General features: G+C 36.2%; 1 protein-coding gene across 1 annotated transcript in view; it reads left to right on the top strand.

The window, feature by feature from the left end:
* Positions 1 to 19,685, top strand: part of LOC143397664 (immunoglobulin lambda-1 light chain-like) — a 51,751-nt gene extending 32,066 nt beyond the window's left edge. The window contains exons 6-9 of the mRNA XM_076854024.1: positions 12,095 to 12,127; positions 15,369 to 15,704; positions 17,399 to 17,419; positions 19,543 to 19,685. Coding sequence (XP_076710139.1) covers positions 12,095 to 12,127; positions 15,369 to 15,704; positions 17,399 to 17,419; positions 19,543 to 19,685 — 533 coding nt within the window. The remainder of the gene's footprint in view (positions 1 to 12,094; positions 12,128 to 15,368; positions 15,705 to 17,398; positions 17,420 to 19,542) is intronic.
* Positions 19,686 to 19,976: the final 291 nt, after the last annotated feature.

Here is a 19,976-nt window from a genome sequence, read left to right as displayed (position 1 = left end):
GTCCCATCAGGAACATAATAAAATAATGCTGTGGCACATCTCACTATGCAGGACTCTCATTGGCTCAGAAACAAGCCTTTCCCTTCTCTTCAGTATGAGGGCTGCCACTATATCCTAGGTCTTAACAATCTCTTGGAATGTCCTTTCTCACTAGTCACTGGGAATGCCAACCCCATGGTTTTTCTTGTATTTGGCTTGGGTTTGTAGGTTGGCTTTACCCATTTTCTCTCCTTTCGCTATTTTTGTGTGCTGACTCCACTGTTTTTTTAATTCTTCTAATTTTAATACTTCTAATTTCCCTGCATTTCAGATGGAGACACTGAAATAAATGTCTACCTTTTTCCAGAAGCTCAGTGCATATCAGTGGCAAACTGCCTGGCGTCCATTCAAGAATGCCATTGTGCACTGGTATTAACTGACAGAAGGGGAGCCCCTGAAGCAGATCTTTTATGGCTCTGCTAAAACTTATACTTAAGATAAGCCCAACCCCTGCATGGAGACGATTAAAAGAGAAAATGATCTCTTTTAATTGATAATCAATAATGCTTCCAGCAAGCCAAATACCACTGTGCCTGCTGGCACCTCACAATGTCATATTCACAAGGGGCCTGAATGAGAACCTTCTTATTATGACCCCTCAGCTGCATTCATACTTGAGCAACCACACAGACTCCCCAATGCTGTCATTCACAGGTTCACAAGTGTTGGAACAGGGAGGGTCTTTGGGACACATTTAGCTCTGTTTCAGTTAGCTTTTTCAGTGCTGTGACTAACAGACTGACCAGAACAATTTTAGAGGAGAAAAGTTTGTTTGGGGCTCATGGTCAGAGGTCTCTGTTGGTAGACAGCTGGTTTCATTCCTTGGGGCTCAAGGTGAGGCAGAACATCATGGTAGAAGAGTGTGGTGGAGGGAAGTGACTCACGTGATGATCAGAAGGAAAAGAGAGAGAGAGAGAGAGAGAAACTCCACTTGCTAAATAAAAAATATATACCCCAAAGCCATGCCCCCAATGACCCACCTCCTCTAGCCACATGCTACCTGTCTTCAGTTACCACTCAGTTAATCCCACTAGGGGAATAAATTCACTTACTGGCTTAAGATTCTCATAATCGGATCATTTCACCTCTAAACATTCTTGCATTGTCTCACACATGAGCTTTTAGGGGGCACCTAATATCTAAACCATAACAAGCCTTTTGCTCACTGTTTAAATAAGGAGGCTAAGACCCAGAGAAGGCCACTGGCTTGCCCCAAGCTAGTGATCCACAGAGGATGGGCTACACTCCTATCTTCAGAGTCTCAGTTCAGTGCCTCTCCCTGCCAATTCTGTGGTCAGTGCCAAGCTTCTTTTAGCAGCATTGCATATCATTCTTCAAAATGGAGGTGTAGCAACTATGCCTTATCTTCCCAGGTGAAGAATCAGACCTCAACCAGCTCTGATATAGACTAAGTATGTGACCACCACACTGTTAAGAAGGGGATGAGGTTTGCATCTATGTTCCATCTATTCATGCTGTGCTTCCATGGCTCCTTACTGCCCTTCATTTTTGTGGCTTCCTCTCACTTCTAAAATCCTAAAATTGGAGCATATTCCTTGCCATCAACCATCAGAGTATGTGTGACGCAGAGATTGACATTGTTTTATGAATAAACGTATAAATTCTTTGCCACCTCCAGAAGGATCTGCTGATGACCCAAGGCCCAGATTTCTTAGTCTTTGCTGTGAAGCTTGGGAACAGTCCCAACTGGGTCACCTTGGATTTGGTTCAAATTTGGTGGCACTAGCCTGTTTTCTGCAGTGTTAGAGTGACCCAGGACTTTTTCATGTCCAATGTTTTACTAATCACACCTCAGAAATAAGAACAGCAACTGCAGCAAATCTATGCCATTATATTATGCCTAAACAATGTCGAATAAGTAGCCCAAAAATTATTGTTCACAATCCCAGTCCCTCACCCAAATTTCCAGAACATGTTGTTTTTATCCTCAAACTTTCTTTTCTAAGTGAGTGTAAAAGGTGCATGATTTCCTGTAACACATGACGAGGATGTTTGGTAAAATTGATGCTAATTTCTTAAACTTCCAAATAATTTGCCTCCTTTGGTAATAGAGATGAGGAGGTCCTCATATTCTCAGGTTTTGTGTGATGTGAGATCTGAAAGCAGATGACAGGAACCCTGAGACCTGTGGTTTCCCCTACTAAAAAGATAACCACAAACTAGACCCAAACCTCTGCATCTTCAGTTGGCTGTTAGGACAGTGCTCCAGACAAAAATTATGATTCTCGTATGAAGAACTACCTTTACACCCTATGTTTCAATGTAGGGTTAGAAATTTCTTATGTTCACACTAACATTCACAGAGTAATAGGCAACTTGTGCCAACAATAACCACCTGATTATAATTTTGAAGTTCATGGCCCAAATGTTCCCATGGACACTCTTATTTCCTGGTGTAACTCAAAGACTAGTGAAGATAACTAATTTGTGAGATTTAACTGGATATTCAGGTTAAACCACACTCAGTCCTTACAGATTCAATGGCACTGAGTGTCCCTGTTGTTTTAACAAGGAAATTTGACTTTGTAAATTTCTGAGTAGATGGGTATGGGAAACAGAATGTTATGGTTTGGATGTGAAGTGTCCCCCAAAAGCTCACATGTGAGACAATTCAAGAAGGTTCAGAGAGGAAATGATTGGGTTAACCTAATCAGTGAACTAATCACTTGATGGGATTGATTGAAGGCAGGTGGGGTATGGCTGGAGGAGGTGGGCATTGGGGGGGGGCATGGCTTTGAAGAATACATTTGTATTTGGTGAGTGCAGTCTCTCCTTCCTGCTTCCTGATCATCATGTGAGCTGCTTCCCACCAACACACTCTTCCTTGATGATATTCAGCCTCATGTGGAGCCCTGAGGAATGGAGCCAGCTGTCTATGGACTGAGATCTCTGAAACTATGAGCCCTTAAATAAAAATCTTATCATTTTTATCCCCTAAAATTGTTCTGGTTGGGTCTTTTACTCATAGTAGTGAAAAAGCTGGCTAAAACACAGAACATCCATCATTATAAAGTAAACACTGTTATTATGTATACTGACCAAACAAATGTTAGACTTTACATATAAAAAAATAATTAGGACTACAGGGTAAGGAAGTTCAAAAATAATCTTTCCAAGGAAAGTTCTAGCCCAATCTTAAAATTAAGCATTAATCCTTGAAAGTCAAAGACTTCACATTTTTAAAGATGATTTTTTCAGTGATTTATTAAATTTAAATTATTTTAATGCACATATACACATAAAACTATACATACTTCAGTGGTATCATGTTATATTTCCATAAATCTGTACATTGTGTAATGTTCAAGTTAGGATAAATACTTTCATCTCTTAAAACTTTTATCATGTCTTATTGGTGAAAACATTCAAACTCCTTTCTTCTACCTTTTGGAAAAATGCAGTATATTATCATTGTCTATAATCTGCCCACTGCGTACTTGGTTCCCAGTACCATGCACTGGTTTATTGCTTTTTAGAATATGCAAATCAACCGCTTTATCTACTCTTTATATAATTCAATCATCCCTGTGACTGTTGGGAGAGCAACCCCCAATGTCATATAGGGCCAGTTGCAGATCTTTGGCCTTAGAACGGGTCTAGATCTAGAAACTGTACCTGACATACCATCCTTCCAACTCCAACCAAGCATTGTGAACCTGTGCAATGAATAAGGTGTGGAATCTTCAAAGTTTAACTCGAATTCCACCTCAGTTTGAAATCTTGAATTCTGTTTCATATTTAATTTTTAGTATCACAATTATTTATAGATAGTTGCAAGAGCTATATGTATGGATGAGACCTAATTCATAGTATACCCTGTATCTATCAATTTTCTTTCGTTTCACTACAACAGAGCTTGTGGCTAGGGCTTGTCCTCCTGCAACAGAAAGATAAAAAAGTGAAAAGGGAATTTTTGAACTTGAGGATAGAGTGTTAATTCTCTAGGAGAGAATTTTTCCACATGAAGTGCATTTGATGAGTTCCTACTTCAAACAAACATTTCTTATTAGTCAAAAGGAAATGGGGCTCCACTAGGAATGTTTGCCTGTGGGCACTGAAAATTCATAACTATCTGTCATATGTGTAGGGGCTTCTTGTCACTTTTGTAGTTACTTCTTCATTACTCACTCTGTTTGAAATAGAATTTTAGTTGTCTCCACTGTTCATCTCAGGATGTGTTGAGTGTGTGTGTGTATGTGTGTGTGTGTGTTACATAATGCAGGGTGAGATGATAAAATACTATTTTTATATAACAAAATGTTTCTATTTTTTTCTTAAACATTAAATACTGTATGCATGAATATTTGCATCATTAAGAGAAAATGAACTGTTTTTAAAAGCCTACTGTGTTCATTCTCTGATCTATACACATTTAGATCATGAATCTCACAAAGTCCTGAGAAATGAATCTCACTGTCTCCACTGTACTGATTAGGAGACCAAGGCTCTGAGAAGTGTGCATGTCAAAGGTCACATCAACAAAAACTGGGATCTGAGCAGGATTGTTCTGATTTTAATGGGTCTTTTCTTTTACTCTCAACTTCCTAAGATGGTAATTTGGTTTCTTTCATGAGAATCTTGTTAGAACTTAAAAAAATCCATTAATGTTAATTGCACCAGCCATTCTGTATGACTCCTAGCAGAGACATAGGTTCTTCATTGCACTTTTTGGTTTGTGGTGATCATATATAAAACATGGGGAGATTCAAGATGGAAGGATAGAGGAAGGCTAGATTCCTAGTCATCCATTCTCTCTGAGATGAAAAGAGGAATCTTACTAAAACTCAATGTTGGACAGCCAGAGTGTCTTGGAGACTCAGAAATTTGGATCCATTAAATGAAGAAGAAAGAATACATTGGAGCCAAGCTAGTTGTGTCAGCAGCAGTAGTAGTGCTTGTTCAGCACAGAGAAAAACATAACAAACAGATTTAATATGGAAAACTTGAGATCAGAAAAGCAGCCTTCTCTTAGTAGATCCAAATGATGCATGGCATACTGGTGCATAAAAAGTGCCTCATGTTTCCCAAGTGGCCAAAGAGCTGAGGTAGGAGAAATCTTGAGGTGGCTTTGCTGCAGCTGCTGTTGCAGGAATCAAGAGATCTGAGCAAACAGAGCCACATTGTCCTTGCAAGCACCTACCACATGACCTAAGGTGTACAAAGCAGAACAGGAGTGAAATAGTCATAGCGCGTATATTATCCAGAAGAACTCAAGTTGTAAAAGAGAAGGGGGCCTACCTTGCTTCCCCCTTTGAGTTTGTTGGCTCACATGACCCTTCTCAAACACTTCAGGATCTGAAAAAACATGTGTGAATATACTCAGGAACTAAGCATAGGGAGCCTGCAAAGGATGAGTTCATGGGCAGCAGAGAGGGTAAAGGATTGGCTCTCTCATCCCACAAATAGAATCCTTGGCAGGCTCCTGAGATCCAGACTCGCAGCAGAGATCTGCAACTGCCAATCCCTAGGGGTGTGTTGATCTAATCTCTCCAGAGCAAATACCACCCAACAAAGCCCAGAAGCCTGATTAGACCTAAGCCCCAACTTCCAGAACTCCACAAACAGAATTCTGCTGTGGCCCCTGGGAGTGCATTGATCTGTTCTGACAGTACTTCCCATCCCATCAGACTGGAGGAAACAGAAGCTGAGAAGCTGAGAATTGTCTGAATCAGCTTCTATTGTAGGTCACTTCAACTGGCATATCTGGGAAACTGGGAAGAAAGTTCTAAGAGGAAAGTTTATAGCTATGAGTGCCTAGATAAAACAAAAGTCAGAAAAATCCCAAATAAACAACCCAATGATACATCTCACGAATGTGGAAAAAGAAGAGCAAATCAGTTCCAAAAACAATAAAATTAAGGTCAGAGCCAAAATCAATAAACTTGAGGATAAAAGAAAAATAATACAAAGATCAATGTTGATTAGCCCTTAGCCAAACTAAACAAAAAGATAGAGGAAGAAAAAGCAAATTAATGAGATTAGAGATGAGGAAGGAAAGATCAATTGGGAGCATTTAGAAAACTTATACTCTGATAAATTGGAAAACCTAAAAGAAAGGGACTCATTTCTAGACAAATACGATCTGCCAAAACTAAATCAAGAGGATGTAGAAAACCTAAACAGATAAATAAATTGTAATGACATACAAGCAGTAATAAAAAGCCTTCCAACAAAGAAAAGCCCAGGACCACATGGAATCTTAGCTGAATTCTACTAAACCTTTAAAGAAGAACTAGTGCCAATATTCCTCAAATTATTTCATGAAATAGACAAGGATGGAACACTTCCAAATATACTCTATGAAGCCAATATCACACTCATACCAAATCCAGATAAGGACACATCAAGGAAAGAAACCTAGTAACGAATATCCTTGTAAAAATACTTATTAAAATATTAGTAAATTTTGTTCAACAATATATTAAGAAGATTGCACACACAGCCATGTTGGTTTTAATCCAGAGATGCAAGAATGGTTTAATGTATGCAAATCTATAAATGTAATTCACCACATTAACAGAATTAAGAACAAAAAAATACTTAGTACTCTTGATAGATAAAGAGAAAGCTTTTGATAATATTCAGCATTCATCTGTGATAAAGACACCTAAGAAACTAGGGCTAGAAGGAGCCTACCTCAACATCATAAAGACTTTATATGTAAAAAACCCAAAGCCAACTTCATGGTAAATGGGAAAAAGTGAATGTGTTTCCTTGAAAATATGATACAAGACAAGGATGCCCACTCTCACCATTCCTACTTAATATGGTGCTAGAAATTCTAGCTAGAGCTATTATATGAGAGAAATAAATAAAAGTGATAAAAATAAAATAAAAAGTCAAACTATCACTGCTTGCAGATTATATGATCCTACACCTAGAAGATCCAAAAACTCCACAAAAAGACTGCTAGAGCTAATAAACAAATTTAGAAAAGTATCAGGTTTAAAAAATCAACCTACAAAATTTAATAACTTTTCTATATACCAACAACAAAATTATTGAGAAAAAATCAAGAAAACAATTCTATTCACAATAGCCTCAAAAAACATTACCTAGGAATGAATCTAACAAAGGTGGTGAAAGATGTCTATAATGAAAACTATAGAACACTAAAAAGAGAAATTTAAATAGACCTCAGCAGATGGAAAGACATCTCCTGTTCATGGATAGGCAAAACAATATTGTTAATACTGCCGTACTACCAACAGCATAGTACAGATTCAATGTAATCCCCATCAAAATATCAGTGATGTTCTTCATGGTACTAGAAAAAACAGTCCTGAAATTCATTTGGAAGAATAAAAGAATAGCCAAAGCAACTTTAAACCAAAAAAGCCATGTTGGAGGCACAACTGACTTCAAATTATACCACAAAGCTATAGTAACAAAAACTGCATGGTACTGGCATAAAAATAAATGCATAGACAAAGGATATAAAGTAAAAGACACAGAAACAGACTCACATGTCTATGCTCATCTGATCCTTGACAAAATGCCAAAAACATATTGGAGAAAACAGAGCACCACTTTTTTATGGTTCTTGTTAGTTACACATGACAGTAGAATCCATTTAGATAAAATTATACAAGCACAGACTATAATTTATTCTAATTAGGAACTCATTCTTGTGGGTGAGCATAATGGCATTCACTTAGGTATTTTCATATGTGTACATAGGAAAATTATGTTACATTTATTCTACTGCCTTTTCTATTCCTATCCTCTCCCTTTCTTTCATTCCATTTTGTCTAATCTATTGCACTTCTATTTTAATAAATAGTGCTGTGAAAAGAATGAAACTAAACCTTTATCTCTCATTCTGCACAAAAACCACCCCAAAATGAATCACAGACCTTGGAATTAGACCAGAAGCTATGCAATTCCTAGAAGAAAATATAGGGTCAACACTCCAGCTTTTAGGAACAGGTAATGACTTTCTTAATAGAACCCCTAAAACTCAGAAAATAAAGCCAAGAGTTAATAAATGGATGACATCTAATTAAAAACTTCTGCACAGCAAAGGAAAAAATTAGTAATGTGAAGAGAGAACCCGCAGAATTGGAAACTTTTCTTCTGACAGAGTAATAATGTCTAGAATATATGAAAATTTTAAAAAAACTTTACACCAATTAATAAATGGGCAAATGAACTAAAGAGATGCTACACAAAAGCAGAAATACAAATAACCAACAAATAAATAAAAAATGATCAACATCATTAGCAATTAGAGAAATGAAAATAAAAAACACACTGAGATTTCATCCATACCAGTCAGAATAGAAGTCATCAAGAATATAAATAATGATAAAAGCTGGAGAGGATGTGGAGAAAAAGAAACACTATTACACTGTTCAGGGACTGTCTATTAGTACAACCACTATGCAAATCAGTATGAAGTAGAGACTCCTCAAACAACTAGGCATGGGACCACCATACATGTGACTTAGATATACCACTTCTATGTATTTATTCTGAAGAATTAAAGTCATTTTACTACAGTGATACATGAATACCCATGTTCATAGAAACATAATTCACAATAGCCAAACTATGGAATAAGCCTAGGTGTCCAATAGATGAATAGATAAAGAAAATGTTGTACATATATACTATGGAGTTTTATTCAGCCATAGGAAAAATGAAATTAGGGCATTTTCAGTAAAATAGATGGAACTAAAGATAATAATTATAAGCAAAATAAGTCAAACTCAGAAAATTAAGAGTCATGTGTTTTCTCTCATAGGCAGAAGTTAGAGAGGAAAAAGGGAAACAGAGATCATGGTGGATTTCCTAAAACATCAAAGGGAGATCAACAGAGGAAAGGGACCAAGGGATGGAAGAAAGGGAGGGAAGGTGAAATTGCTTGATTGTGATATGGGCCAAATTATATTGTTATATTGTGTGTATTTTATTAATATGTAACAACAAATCCCAGCAATATATACAACTATAATGAACCAAAAAAAATGTGGAATAACAAAGTCATGACTGGGTCACTCAAACTGTTTTTCTGTACAACTTCCCTTTCTTTCCATTCCTGTACTTATCATGCCAAAACAGGGTTGATCATGTCACTTATTCCCTAAAACCATTAATAAATTTCCCTTGTCCATTCTTTAAAAAAATAATTTCCAAATACTGTAAAAATTAAAATTCTTTACATTCTTACTTCATAAAAAAACAATGCATTAAGTGAAGATTCTTCTACCCCACTCCCACCCCATGCTCCTCTCTCCAGTGGATGTAGTTACTTCAATCACACATGTAACTTTGTCATTGTCATTTTCATTTCTATCTACATATGGAACCTATCTCATATGGTAGGAGGTAGAGATATATGTTTGTCTTTTCAATAGACAATTGTTGTCTAATACTAATAGTTTAACAATATATTGTTTTTCTACAGTTTAAAAATGCTATGTCATACTTTGAATATACACTTTAAAGACTTTTCTGGAGTCTTTCTACTCTGTTTATCTATCTTATTCTTCTTACATCATTACCACATTATGTCAGTAGCTCTGCTATTACCATTAGTATCTACCATGCTAAATGTCTACAACTAGTTTTTAGTCACAATCTCATGTTTATGCATCCTTTAAGAATATATGATATAACCTATTTTTAACATAACCTAGAATAAAAAAATAAAATTTTATGGCGAATTTGATTAGAATTGTAGTCATTTACATTGAATTTAGTAGGTATAGTCTTCATTATTACTGTAGTTTTTATCTTCTTGAATTTGTCTTTCCATTTATTAAGGTTTTATTGTGGGTCTTTGGTAAAACTTCACTCAGTGCTGTTAATAGATTTCTCATATTTTTTGCATAAATGTAATAACAAATTTTAAAATTAACTCCTTTTCCATTTTATTAAATTTTTCATGGCTCTAGAAATACAGACAATTTTTGAGGCTTCTGGTAATTCTTCTTATGATCCTAGAATAAGGGAAAAACAGGGCAAAGGGATTGAATGGTCACTATTCACACATTTACTCAAGGTGCAAAGTATAAATAACAGCTCTAAATAATAAAAATAATGGAATTATTGGTTTCAAAGAAAATCTTTATAACCAATGAATCAGTCAACCAGTCATTCAAAGTTTAAAAACACTTTACAAGTCTTGGAATAAGCAGCCAATGAAGTATAAAGTATCTGTTCATTTATGTATAACATTAAAAAAACCCACTTTCTGAACATAATTTTTATCCAATTCTCTTGTTCTAATTGGGCTGGTAGTTGTGAGCTGCTGTGAATGGGCTGTTGTCCACCATATTCATCCCTCATCCTTGTGGGCAGAAGCCATGTCTGCTCACAGAACTTAGGCCAGGACAGGGTGGGCCTAGAGTGGCTTGGAGGTCATCAGAGCCTGTGTTTCTTTGTCCTAATACCTGGACACTGATTCTGGTCATTCTTTTTTTGCCTGCTCTGAGATGAGTGGCATCAAGTTCAAGAACTATCTCCAAGATGCTTCTTCTTTTTTAAAAAACATATTGTTGACTTGGGATTTTTTCCCCTCAATTTTACTTTAAATAAGGAATCTATAATTTCATGGGAGATAGGATTCGACAATTTTACTCTCTTACTCCAGGAAAGATAAGAAGTCATCATAGAAATTATCTTATCTATCAGACCTTGCCCTGATAATGATCATGATGTCAAATGGTAACTGTGGCTATGTTGAAAATGGAGACTTTGGTTCACATTTATCAAATGGGTCTGCACATTTGCATTTTTAGTTACCAAAGAACTTCCTCCTTTTAGAAATATATTCCAAAATTGCTAACAAAGAGGCATTGGTGTCTATGAGAGCAGAAGGCCTGTTCCTTTGATGCAATCTCTGAACAGTTTCAACACAACTGAACACCTGGGTGAAAACAGACTTAGTTCTCAGAACACTTATCCTGATAACTTAGAAAAGCCTAGCTGGTTGACCAGTTGGCCCAGCTCTCTTCTTCTCCTGCCCTTAAATTTACCATTTCCCTTTGTCACTTTCCCATGATGACTATCTGAGTTGGAAACAGAGAACTTATGAAATTATATGATGGAATTTCCAAATTAACAGATAACTCAAAGTCTGTAATTAAGGGCTTTCAAAAGACGTCAGAAGATCAAATTTCCAGGACAAAGTTGTTAAACTGTTGATCATATCATGAAGCTTAAGAGTAGGCTGAGATTTTTTGTAGAAACTGTGAGCATTGTGATGACAAAGATTGAATCAAGATATTTGCAGAAGGAACTAACCTCATAGTTAACTCCCCCTGGTAAGTAACAATTTTCTATTTTTATCCTAGTATGTAAAATGGACCTAAGCTTTGTAGAAAAATTAACGTACCATCAACCTTCTCTGACCCTGCCTCAGAACATGAACAGAAATTTAACAGGTATTGGGTACTGGATATGGCAACCAAACTACTTTGTAACTGGTTTCTTCCCTTTCCCGTTAGGAAGCTGACTGAAATTCTACATTCAGTACTGTGCCTATATATAACAAATAATAATAGGCTAGAAATTAACAGGTTCTGAAGACCATTATATAGCCTATTGTTATCAATTTTTGCTTTAAATACTTTTTAAATAGAAGATCTTTTAATTGAGAATTCTCAAAATGGAATTTTATTAGTTACCTTCTCTCTATATTTTGAGGTATGAGTGAAGTTTTGTCCAGATAACTTGCAAAATATCTGTTGTTAGTTTTGATCTCATGCAAGAGAACAATGAAAAAATACTTTGAGTAAAGAGCTATATAATATCAATGAATCCTCTTCTTATTGCTCTAACTCCTTAAAAGGTGAACTTAAAATAGTTCCAAACTGCTACTCTTATATTACCTGGAGAAGCATAAATTACTACAACCTGAAATTACACAAATCATTTCAGCCCAAGATCTAGCAAAACATTCTTCATGATTTTACAATCTCATTTGCTCATTTATTTACTCAGCAAGTATTTATTGAAAACAGTTTTTGTGTTGTGTTTTTATAAAGACTTTTTTAATAGTGTGTCATGGATTGCAATGTAATCGAAGTGTTTGGTGCTGGCACAAAGCTCATCATTTCAGGTTAAATTTTCTTTTGATTCTGCACTGTTAAGTAGGGAGTGGAAGCAGGGATGCAGGTGCTGCAGGCTCAGGGTGGTGCTGATCAGAGTTCTTGGAATTGCTCCTGGTTTGTTCACTTATCATAGTCTGCCCTCTGGAGTGGTCAGGAGACTTGGTCCAGTTCCGGAGAGGCAGTATTCTCCCTGATCTGGCATGGGAGACATTAACAAGGAATTTAGAGTGACTGTGGATCCCTGAGGGATGGAGGCTTAAAACTTTATGCATAAAGGTAAAAGAAAACTGTAGTGGAATACATGATTTTTTAGTAATTTATTTTAAAAGCACACTGAATTTTCAAATACAACATTTTTGTTATAAAATTAGAAAAGGATATCAATGCATGAGTCCTTTAGGAGTAATGGGAAGTATGGAGTGTACATGCCCTACAATATCTATTTGGAAATGGCCCTTAAATTGTCATGTTGGAGCACACAGTCATAGAAAACAAATTACTGATGATGATGATGATGATGATGATGATGATGATAGTAACCTCTTGTGTCACTGTAGTGGTTTTAATCAAATTGGTTTTTCATCTCATTCCATTTTGGTCTCACTTCCTTTCTGGTACCAATACTGAATGGATTTCCACTTTCATCATTGTTTCCAGTTAAATAAAGCACCAAAAACTTTAAAGTTATTTTATTTTCTCAGCCACAGAACTTGTTTTGAGCAAACTAAAAAAGGATCAAAACACTGCTTGATATTTGATAAATTTATATGGAATTCATATTATTATATCTTAAGTTATAAGCAACTTGGGTAATTTAACTCAAATATATTGATTATTTAATTTAACTCAAAATATGTTGTTTGATTGCTCAAAAGGATAAATGTAAATGAATTGGACAGATTTATTAATTTTTTTTAAAGAGAGAGAATTTTTAATATTTATTTTTCAGTTTTTGGTGGACACAACATCTTTATTTTATTTTTATGTGGTGTTGAGGATCAAACCCAGCACCCCATGCATGCCAGGCGAGTGCGTTACTGCTTCAGCTACATCCCCAGCCCCAAGATTTATTAATTTTTAAAATACCTGAAATAAATAGTATCCATTCTATTAGCTGTGCAAATAAAATAGAATGACTGCCATGCTAAGCATCATATAAAATTTTGAGCAAGAAAAAAGCCACTTTTAATATGTACATTTCATAGTAAAATTTTAAAAGACTATGCAATATGAGGATCCAGAATGCAGATACTAATCATATTATAAAGAAGTACACTACTTGATGCTTAGGTATGTATTATGTAGAGAAAATGATGGAATTTCTTGGTTATTTTTATCCTAAAGAGAGTGAAACCTAAAGAATCTAGCTAAGAAAAGGAAACAAAAAATAGTGAATGGTGAGTTATAGTACAGAAAATTTTCAAGTTCATCATTTTTCAATTTCTTTAAAGTAATGAAACAGAAGTATTCCCATGAAGAAAAGCAAGTTTCTAAGATGAAAATTAGACTTGTTAATATATAGAATAAAAAATAAAAGTATAGTATTACAAAAATTTTACCTTTTATAACATGCTTTGGAGAATACACACTATCTAAGTATGTGCATTAAAAACAAGATTCATAAAATTAAGCACATTATGATCTAATTTTTAGGCCAAAAACTATTAACATATTAACATTATGTGCTTACTGATTTTGTATTAAAAAAAATAGGATCTCAGCTGCAACAGGCAGAAATCAAGAATATTTTTTTTCCTTTTCTTTTCAAATGAAAAACCCAGTTCTCCTTTTCTTAAGAAATTATGTTGAATTATTATAATAACTTCAAAGTAGCTAAAACATAATAAGTTGGTGAAGTATTTGATTTTCTACTGGAAATCAAATTAGATAGGGTTCCAACACATATAATTTAAGTCATTAGTTTAAATGTGTCTAATCAGTGGACATTCGAGGTGATAATAGCTTTGTAAACACATGATGCTTCATTTTGTTGGTATTATGGTTGTGAGAAACTTTAGAACCTTAACTTTCAACCTCACATCAATTATAAATACACTTTATTCAGCAGGTTAAGATGAAGAGAAAAACTGAGTTCCAAAACAGTTAAGTTACATATAGATTGGAACAAATTTGGGGAGAGGCAATGATATTCAAATGTTGATATGGAGATATGTATAGACCATCTCGGTAGACTCAAACGAATATAAAAATACCCCACTGGTGTAATCCTAGTGTTACTTGAATTTCAAGTGAAATTACAAAATGAAATGTGCTTTTGGTGAGTATTTTCTAAAGCAAAAAAAGAATTATGATAAGTGCATTAGTTGATAAGATTAACTTCACCAGAGTATTTCTGAAAATAATCAATATGAATTTAATAAAGTTGTGGAAATGCTACTATTTTGCTTGCAAATTCAAGGCACCAAATAATTTGGAGGTGCAACTTTAACTATTACCTGCCCCAAAACTTTGGAGTAGTTCAGATGTGACAATGAGATGTTAAATCAAGTTAGAAATTGATTAGGAGAACCTCAGAAATATCAGAATAGGTCTCAGGATCCTCATTTGAATCTCAGACATCAACTTGATTGTTAAGTTTACATGGCCAGTAGATTCCTGTTAAAGCAAGTGACTGCGTATTATTACAAAACAATTGAAAAATCTACTTCCCAACACTGATTTGTAGAAGAAATAAGATAAATAGTGTGCATTCTAGAGTCAGCTAAATAAAAAAATGGGTTGCACAGAATTGCAGAGTATGAGATTGTGAGCTACTTGGCCAGAGAGCAGAAGTGACAAAGGATGGGCAAAGGAAGCACTTTAGGTCACTAAAGTGGCCTGATTTCCTTCTCTCCCCTCTCATCCTTGGCAATATTCTCTACTATGAGAAAAGCAAGGAGAGTTAAATAATACTACTACTAATAAATAATAATAATAAATCAGTGGGATTTCATGAGTTTTGAAAGTCTTGGTTAGGAACAGTTAAAAGTCATCCCCTTCTTAGCACATGGAGAAAGGACAAAGGCCATATTTGCCTTCAGATTTGCAGAGCCACCTAACCTCTTGAACCTCTCTCCACAACTTTCAGTAAGAACAATAGAAAGTACTTTGCAACCTATGCGGGAATGAAAGACCATCTTGGGCACTAATTCAATGTCTTCTTATTCTCATGCACTAGGTTTTTCCAAACTACGTAACGTTTCTGTTTCTCTAGTAATTCTTTTTATTGATATTCCATTTTCTCCACAGATAAAAGCTCTGAGGCAGACATTTCCCCCAAGCCCACGATTTTTCTTCCTTCAGTTGTTGAAATAGACCTCCATAAGGCCGGGACCCATCTTTGTGTTCTTGAGAATTTTTTCCCTGATGTCATTAAGGTATACTGGAAAGAGAAGTATGGTGAAAGGATTCTGGAATCCCAGGAGGGAGACACCATAAAGACTAATGACACATACATGAAGATGAGCTGGCTAACTGTGACTGGAGAGTCAATGGATAAAGAGCACAGGTGTATCATCAAACACGAGAATAATAAAGGAGGGGTTGATCAAGAGATTCTCTTTCCTGCGATAAATAAAAGTACGTGTATTTAAATGTACATATAACCTCCTTGAAAACTTCCATTTTCTTTTCTTATTTTTGAAATTGGGTCTCCTTATGTTGCCCAGGTGAACCTCAAAATCACAGTTCTCCTGTCTCAGCTTCACATATCCCTTGGATAACAGTTGCTTGCTACTGCTCCAGAAAACATATTAGATGAAGAGTATCCTATCCTTTTAGGATGTAGTAGTGAACAAGGATGTAAATCCTTCTTAAATGCCTTTATAGAAAATGGAAGCCTAAATGGCCTACTGTTTTTCTGTTCATTTAAAATGGTATTGACTTTGGAGAAAAAAAAAGTTGAAAATTTTTCTTAATCTTTCTTGGCCTCAGTTTCATCATTTCAAAGATTCAGATCACATGATATTCTATAGATTTTTTTTTTAATGAATTAGGTCAAACAACAGGGCTCAGTGTGTAGCTCCATGATAGAGGGCTTGTCTGACACATGCAAGGCCCTGGGTTCCATCCCCAGCATTGGAAAAAGAAAGGAAAAAAGAAAAAGAAAGAAAGAAGGGAAGAAATAACATATATCAAAGCACCTAGCAACTTACCCATGATAAATACTAAAGAAAAGTTCCTACTTTTGATAAGTTAGCAAAATAGGAGTAGTTACGTCTCTCTCAGGAATGTTCTCTCAAGCAAACAAAGTCATCACTTCCATCTTGTTATACACAAAGTTTAACCTGCACAGAATGACAAATTTTTCTGACAAGAGCCAGGGCATGGTCCAACAAAACAGAATCACCTTGGCTGTTGAGTTCCATGAAGGCCTTGGGTTTTTCTGGTTTTTATTTCATATATCATCATTACACAAAATTTCATCATTAAAGATTGGGTGAGGCTAACATGCACAAAAATGCTTGTATTCTGTATAATGAATAGATTTCTCACCATTGGTAAACACAGGTCAAAAAATATTTCCTGTACTTCTAGCATATGCCAGGCCTGAACGGCATCCATCTAGGAGAAGAGAGAATCCTCTTTTCCTAATCACTTGGGGTCATACATGAGTTAGGCACAGTTCCTAAAGGAATTCCTTTGATGCAATGAGGTACATTTCCACACAGCTAAGCAGGGTCCTGATGGCAGTTCAGTGACAGTGCATCATAGTCCTGAGTGTTAAACAGAAGTCCAAATGCCCCAGAGTGGCCATAAGGACTTGTTCTTGTTCTATTCCTTGTGGCTATAAGCCCTTTTCCACCAATAGAACAAGTACAAAATAGAACATATGAAGACCTTTGCCATTCAAGACCCAGATTTCTTAAGTGAGGCTTTGTCTTCTGTACTCTTAGTTTCTGCAGTGATCCATGTGGTTTGAATAGTTGATTTGGGAAAATGCATGATTTGAAGTAAAATTTTAAAAAAAAAACATAGCTGCTTTTTGTTGCAGGTAATCTCAGACATTTATCATAACAGTGGTTAAAAATGTATCCTTTATAAGCAGAAACATGAAATATAAATGATATCTACTGAATTATAGAGTGAGATCAATTATTTCTGTAATTGTGGGGCTTAGATTTTTAATGCCGTCCTGTCTCTGGGTGGACTGATTGTATATATTTATTTATGTACACATTTAAATAGCACATACACTCATGCTGTCAAATATCTGCCATGAATAATTGACCAGTACTTGCTCTGGTTTTTAGCACGTGTCAACAAGACTGATTCTGAAGCTTGCTTTAAAGATAAATATGGTAAGTTTTTGTGTATGTTTGCCTGCATGTCAAGCTTTAGCACTTTTCTCCTTCTTTATCATCTTCACTTTTGAACAGCCCTGGTATAAGGTGGAAAACCAGAATGGCTGCCTGCTGTAGAATAGACTGAGTGTTATGTTAAATTAATGCCTCACTTCTTAGGTATCGTATTAACACAGAGAATTATTGATTTGCATAGGAGATGACTGTGATTGGAGGATACAATGACATGTTTGAAATATTTCAACAAAGGAACTTCTTTCATTCACCTGTCTATCATTTCAAATGACTTGGGAAAACGTGACATCAGGTTGATTCTAGATTTATTTCAGAGTTCAACCTAGTTACTAACAAGGTGAACTAGTGCTTACATAGGGATCTTTGACAGAAGACCTTGGATTGTGTCCTCTGTGCATTTTCTTGTTTACTCCTCAGCATACAGATATTAGTGGTACAATAGTTTTCTCTGTTTTACTGATGAGGGTGATGAGCTAAAATTGATTGAGTCCCTTGCACATGCCACACAACCAGACCTTGGGTTTCAACTCAGGCCTTCAAAGGAAGAGTTACTCAGTTCTCTATTCTTCCTTGAGGATAGAGTCACAGAGCAAGAAGTTCTAAAGCCTTGGTCCTGAGGCAGAGTGGATACATGGTGGGGTGGGAAGTACATGGGCCTCAGAGTACCACAGACTGGTCCGTTCCTCATTCTCAGGGCAATCAGTTGTATCCACATGGGTGAGTAATTTCTATTTGTAAAACTCTGCCAATGATGAATACTTATACTATCCACCTATATTAAAGAGATAAAGGTACAAATGTGAACGTCTAGCATAGGGCATATCTTTAGCAGAATAAAAACTAGTTTCTGGCCCTTTTCTCCCTTCATATGCACACAGAAGGTGACCAGAGGCATTGGCTCCAGCCAGGCCTACCTTTCCTGCATTTCCAGTATCCCTAGGTCTGGACCTCAACTGTACCTCAACTGCCATACAGGCAAGGAGAGGCTGGAACCCACACCTGACCGAGGGCAGGGAACCATGAAAACATTTCTGGAGATCTCTTTGTACACTGAGGGTCAATCTTGAGTTCTGACTCTACGAAGATGGAATATGTACACGGAATTTTCTACAATAAGAGACTTGTCCTTGTGGCCACAGTAGCCCTCTGTCACTATCTTTAATTGTTACATGATATCATATATTTCTTATAAAACTTCAAAGGATATCATATGTCATTACCCCAAAATATTATAGCTTCAACAAAAGCATTTAGAGAAGTAAGGGAAGTGTGACCCAAATCCCCTAATGTCTCCAAGAATTTAAATTAACTTCTTTTTTCCATTTTACATGATGTCCTCTTTTCTAAAATCTCCCATTCATCCTGCTGTGAAAATCCTGCCCCCTATCTCAATTCTTTATCCCCTTCTGAGAGATCTCACTGAATACACAATGTGGCAATGTCTTAATCAGCAGTTCATCTTTGTATATGCCTAACCTTCTTATCTACAGGGTGATGATTACACTTGGAGATGAAGAGTCACAGAGTAGATGAAAATGTATTTATTAAAGTCATGTTGCTGGGATCAAAAATCTATGGTTGTCACCAAATACCTAACATCAGCCAAATTATTTATTACTGTGTCCAAAATTTGTATGCAAAATGAGAATGGAACTAATCCCTCTCATAGGTCATCGTAAAGATTCAGTAAGAGGAGAACTTTAAATATGAAGCTCTTAGAATACTGTTTGGCCTTTGTTTACTGGTTGATTAATATTGTCTCTAATTATTAATCAGAGACAGGTTGGGGTACAGCAATTTGACTACCTAATTGTCACATATATTTTTGCTTCTTGTTGACTCATCTATTAAAAATGCAGTTCTGCTTTTTGACATTAGGAAGGTTCTAAGTGAATATGACAGAGGTTGTTAATGAACTTGATTATAAGCTAAATCTGGCTCTTGGTAGTTTGGGTGAGATTGGTAGATGCTGACCTTTGGGGTTTGGTGGGGGTGGTGTCCCTTCAGTGTAGGTCACAAAAAATAAACATCTGTGGCACCCTCCCCCATGAGGAGTCCTTTCCTGTCAAAGAACAGGTAAAATTAATTGCACAACTTCTGTTTAGATGCACTGAGGCTGCAGTTCACATACACCTCCGCCTACTGCACCTACCTCCTTCTACTTCTCAAGAGTGTGGTCTACTTGGCCATCGTCACCTTCTGTCTGCTAAGAAGAACAGCTGTCTGCAACAATGGGAAGAGCTCCTAACAGACCGTGGTACAACAGGATCGTGTGGTGTTCTTCATTTATTGTCCTGAACAGCATTTGATGAGGACCTGGCTGGGTTTGTTTACTGAATTCGGGCTCCTTAAGTTCATATGCGTATTATTCTGTCCTTATTGCAAAAGGTTTTAAAACAAATGGGCAAACTCAGGAACTTCACTCTGCAACAACAGGGTGTAAGCTCATGGTGGCCCCTTGTCCCTCTGTCTCCACAGTCCCCATCAGCCCCTCCAGCCAGCCCGAGTCATGGCAGTGTTTGGTATGGACAGAGTACAC

The sequence above is a fragment of the Callospermophilus lateralis genome, chromosome 1 (genome assembly GCF_048772815.1).
Source record: "Callospermophilus lateralis isolate mCalLat2 chromosome 1, mCalLat2.hap1, whole genome shotgun sequence".
Lineage (NCBI taxonomy): Eukaryota > Metazoa > Chordata > Mammalia > Rodentia > Sciuridae > Callospermophilus > Callospermophilus lateralis.
This window is presented reverse-complemented; position numbering and strand designations above follow the sequence as displayed.